General features: G+C 43.8%; 1 protein-coding gene across 1 annotated transcript; it reads right to left on the bottom strand.

Moving 5' to 3' along the window:
- Positions 1 to 1,064: 1,064 nt before the first annotated feature.
- Positions 1,065 to 2,901, bottom strand: J056_003536 (Ferric/cupric reductase transmembrane component 7; the record flags this gene model as incomplete). Its single annotated transcript, XM_009272233.1, has 2 exons — positions 1,065 to 2,753; positions 2,812 to 2,901. The coding sequence occupies 2 exons, from the start codon at positions 2,899 to 2,901 to the stop codon at positions 1,065 to 1,067; spliced, it is 1,779 nt and encodes a 592-aa protein (XP_009270508.1).
- Between the last annotated feature and the right edge of the window lie 1,253 nt (positions 2,902 to 4,154).

The following is a 4,154-nucleotide window of genomic DNA, read 5'->3' as shown; positions in this document are numbered from 1 at the left end:
GGGGGGGGGGGTTTATCGCCTGTGTCACAGTTGCTTACTAGACAGTGAGCAAATTTTACGCTTCGAAACCAGTAAGTAATAGAGGCACTCGCCACCATAGATGGAATTGAGGCTTAGGATCTGCTTGCAGCTTGACCAGCATCAACGCGCTCTAGATAAAGCTCTTGGCGTTGTCGTGTTGCTTCTGGCCATTTATGCCATGATCGGTGATATTCATGATCGAATACCACATCTACTGCTCTCGCATTGAGATACTTCACGCATGTTTAGCCTCACTAGCACCATTCACTAATGGTTGTTTCCGCATTGCAAAGAATGTCTTCGACGACGAACTCATCTTTTGATTCAAGGTATTGAGACGGAAGTAAAAGTGGTCACAGCTGTGGCACTTAAGCATCTTACAACCATCCAAAGCAGGCTATATACGTCGCCATTCTCCTTGTTAAGGCCTCGATGTCTCTCCAATTGCAGGTGTCACTAGCCCATCATCCACCGAAACAAACAATCAACGTGCTACTAGAGAACTCTGCAAATGAAGTAAACAGAATCAGTGATTATATCATGCTTGCTGTAGTTTTATTTTCATCAGAACATCCTAGACACTATTCTCCTTCCATGGAATGTTGGTAATATCTCGCATAATCTAAAAAGTCAGATAGCTGCAACAATATCTCTTGCGAGATTCTCACATCTGTAAGTACCGATTCTGAAAAACATTCGCTTGACTACAGCAAGAGCATGCGCATGCGCAGAACTCGATACGAACTGGAGCCACTTCCCATCATCAATGATTCCGAATCTTCTGTTTGTATCATAGGTACTAAAATAACATTAGCTGTCTTTAATACTCAAGCAAAAACAGAATTGCATTAATGATGCAAAAGTGCACCAGTTGTCTAATAGCTATCATCACTATTATCAACTGAAATCCTTCAAGTCACTATGACAATGACAATACCCATGTTAACACATTCATGCAAATCTTTCTATATTCGCAAAGCAAAGCATAATTGTATTCGTGTATGTACAATAAATCCAGAATGAGTGAAAAACCACCGATAATCCTACCACTCAAAGCTTTCGGAATGGACAAACATTTGATTGGGAAGGGCTTGATTTCCTATAGCCATTTGGAACTCGATGGCAGCACATTCGTTCATTGTGTCAAAATTGAACAATCCTCCTGGACCGCACACAACTACGGCGAGATGCCTTCCTTGAGCTTGCGTAGCGCTGTCTCTAACGATTCTCTTGACATTTGGTCTACCTTTGACGAAGTTGTAGAGCTTTTCATCGTATGCTAGACCTGAAGAGCTGCTCTTCTCATCCAATTCATTCTGGCCAGTAACATGGATAACAAGGTTGACGTTGCCGAAGCTGGAATAAGTTGAGAGGGCTTTAAATGTGTCGTTGAACCACTCTAGAGAATGCATCTCTCTAACAACCCAAACAAAGTCGATCTGCTCAACGAGCGTTTCCGAGCGCTCCATTTGGTTGAGAAGTGTAAGAAGGACGCTGATATTGGAAGTGACACCTGTACCACCGCTGAGTAATAAGACGTGCGAGAAGCCATTCAATGGTCTTGGTATTCCGCCATACGGCCCGTCTATAAGCACTGGAATCGAAGCAACCCCTCCTTTAGCTTTGTCATTCAGTTTTCTGGTGATGCCACTTTTACCGCGCAGAATCAATTGCAAGACGTTCGATGTACTGTGAACATCGTTTGAAGGAATAGATGTGATTGTGAATGGATGTGATTCGAGTGGGCTAATTGTTAGAAAGCGGATATAGATGCATTGCGCCGCCTTCCAACGCAGAGGGGTAACGATGCGGATTCTGATTATTTCCCCAGAATATGTGGCTACTTGAGCGTTGTAGTACGAAAATTCATTTGCCCAGAACGTCACCAAAATTTTACCGAACCAGCTCCAGGCCATTACACCAACAGTAACGAACAGGTACTGCCACGTTTGAGGGTATGTGACATCGGTATGAATAAACATCCAAACCAAAAAGAAGAAAGTTGTCACGATGTGCTGGCAAACGAAGAACTCGTAAGACATCATGTTTCTGAAAATCTTCATGCTTGAGACGATGATCCAGACCAAAGCTACTAGTGGAGGTATACCGTTCCAGAAGGGTACAGTACCATCGTAGTACTTCTGTAGGAGGAATCTTCCTAGTTCAATACCGCCGCCCATCTCATAACCCTGCTGAAGAGGCTCAACGATGAATGGTATTGTGTGAACCAAGGATAGAAAGAGAATAATGATAGCTCCGTATTGATGATAATCGATTAAACGTTCATGGCTTATGCCAGTGATAAAGCTGATTGGATTTATTCTAGAGCCCATGGAAAAGACTGGTGGAATCAAGCCAAGGGTCATCCAGCCTGTTCTAATAGCAAGTGGACCGGGACCAAATTGAATACCTGGTCTGTAATACGGGAAGATAGTGAATGCCCATACTGTGGTGCCGATGAAGATTGCTGAGAGCAAAATCATTGGAAATGTATGGGGGAAGTAGAAGTTTCTAATCCTGAAGCGGTGGTAGTGTAGAGCACGAGCAGAAGCTGCGATTCTGTTGATTGCTGATACGACGGAGGCCTGAAGGCTGCCGCCTCCACCCGAACCACTCCTCCTCATCATCGCCATAACTCTCTTTGTAGAAGCGATATACTTGAGGGATTGAACGATGATGACGACAATCAGAATAGCTGTAACCATCATAGCAAGATTAAAGGCATATCTGTCCTGTTTGGGGTGGAATTAGTTCAGCAAAGGTTTGCTTTGCTGGCAAGGCGAGGCTCACAGAAGTCCACCAATCGTCTTTATTCTTGAACATCTCTCTCCTCTCCTCGCTTGAGTAGCATTTCGTCAGCGGCGGTACGCAGACAGCCATGTTTATTCAATGTAAGAGCCAAGCGAGAGCGGCTGGCAAATTTAGATAAATAGGGGACCCAAAAATTTTGAAATATTCGTCTCATCACCTTTGAGTGGGCAGATTCCAGGGAGATTTCTAATAATTGTACGATGTCTGCGCAAGCCATTTGCAGTAGCTGCAGCAGCATCATCATCATCAATGGTAGACAAGATTCATTTAGGCTATTATCTTATGGGCAACGGTTGCATCTGCGACTTTTGATTGAAAATGGTCGTCGACGCGCGAGATTCGAGAGGAGCGGGAGCACTCAAATCGATGAGGCATTTTAATTTTGAGCGGAAGCGTTTGTCAGCGCTTGAAAAAATTGACAGTATGCCATTGTATGGCATACTTCACGTATATCTGCTCTTGATCGCCTGTAAATCTCATTTCGACTGAACACCGCGTCTATTGGAGTGCGCAGATAAATTGCGATTGCCACTGAGATTAAAAACCTTCCCGATTAGCCTTCCAAGTACACTCCTGCGCATCCTCGCTATCATTGGTGAAAAGTTTCACCAGGTGGTATGACGTTCACGATTGAGTGATCTGCAACTCCACCTTGGACTCTAAGTATGTATATCAACTCAGCAAAGATACCAGGCAAGTAGAACCATTGATTTTGGCAAGCCAAATCTCACATTAGATGATTCAGACACCTTCTGCATTGTGCTCAAGCGAGACATTAGCCAGTACTGCTTTCACCAAATCTATTCGCTGCTGGACGCATATTGTACGCGTCACTTTTAATTATGTACTGTCGCACGTTTAACATCTTCAACAGGCCTTATCATTGAGTACGACAGCATTTTCCAGAGCATAGCCGTCGAAATGCATGAAGTTATGATAGACAAGCTTCTCAAATCCCTCTATAGAAGCCATAGATTCCGTCAAGACTGTTTCATCGTTCTCCGTGGATTTGCTGGCTGAGACAGTGCCAGAGCGCAGCAGATGTCACGAAGATTCCATCAAAAGAGAGGAACTCCCACTGTTAGAGGGTGACAGTGTGATGCTCAATACTTGGTAAAAGTAGCTTTTTTGCACCAACTGAAAGTACAAAACACAGTTAGTAATCGCATCATCTTGGTCTCGCCCAGCTATTAGGAGCATAAGCATTACCCGCTCCGCTAAGGCTTCAACAGTTCAAGGAATCGTCAGGCACAAGCTATGACGTCATGCATCTCCTTCGTGTTTCTGTAGTATACATTAGATTACATCATTCTCATTACTTT

Source organism: Wallemia ichthyophaga, assembly GCF_000400465.1.
Source record: "Wallemia ichthyophaga EXF-994 unplaced genomic scaffold scaffold47, whole genome shotgun sequence".
NCBI lineage: Eukaryota > Fungi > Basidiomycota > Wallemiomycetes > Wallemiales > Wallemiaceae > Wallemia > Wallemia ichthyophaga.
This window is presented reverse-complemented; position numbering and strand designations above follow the sequence as displayed.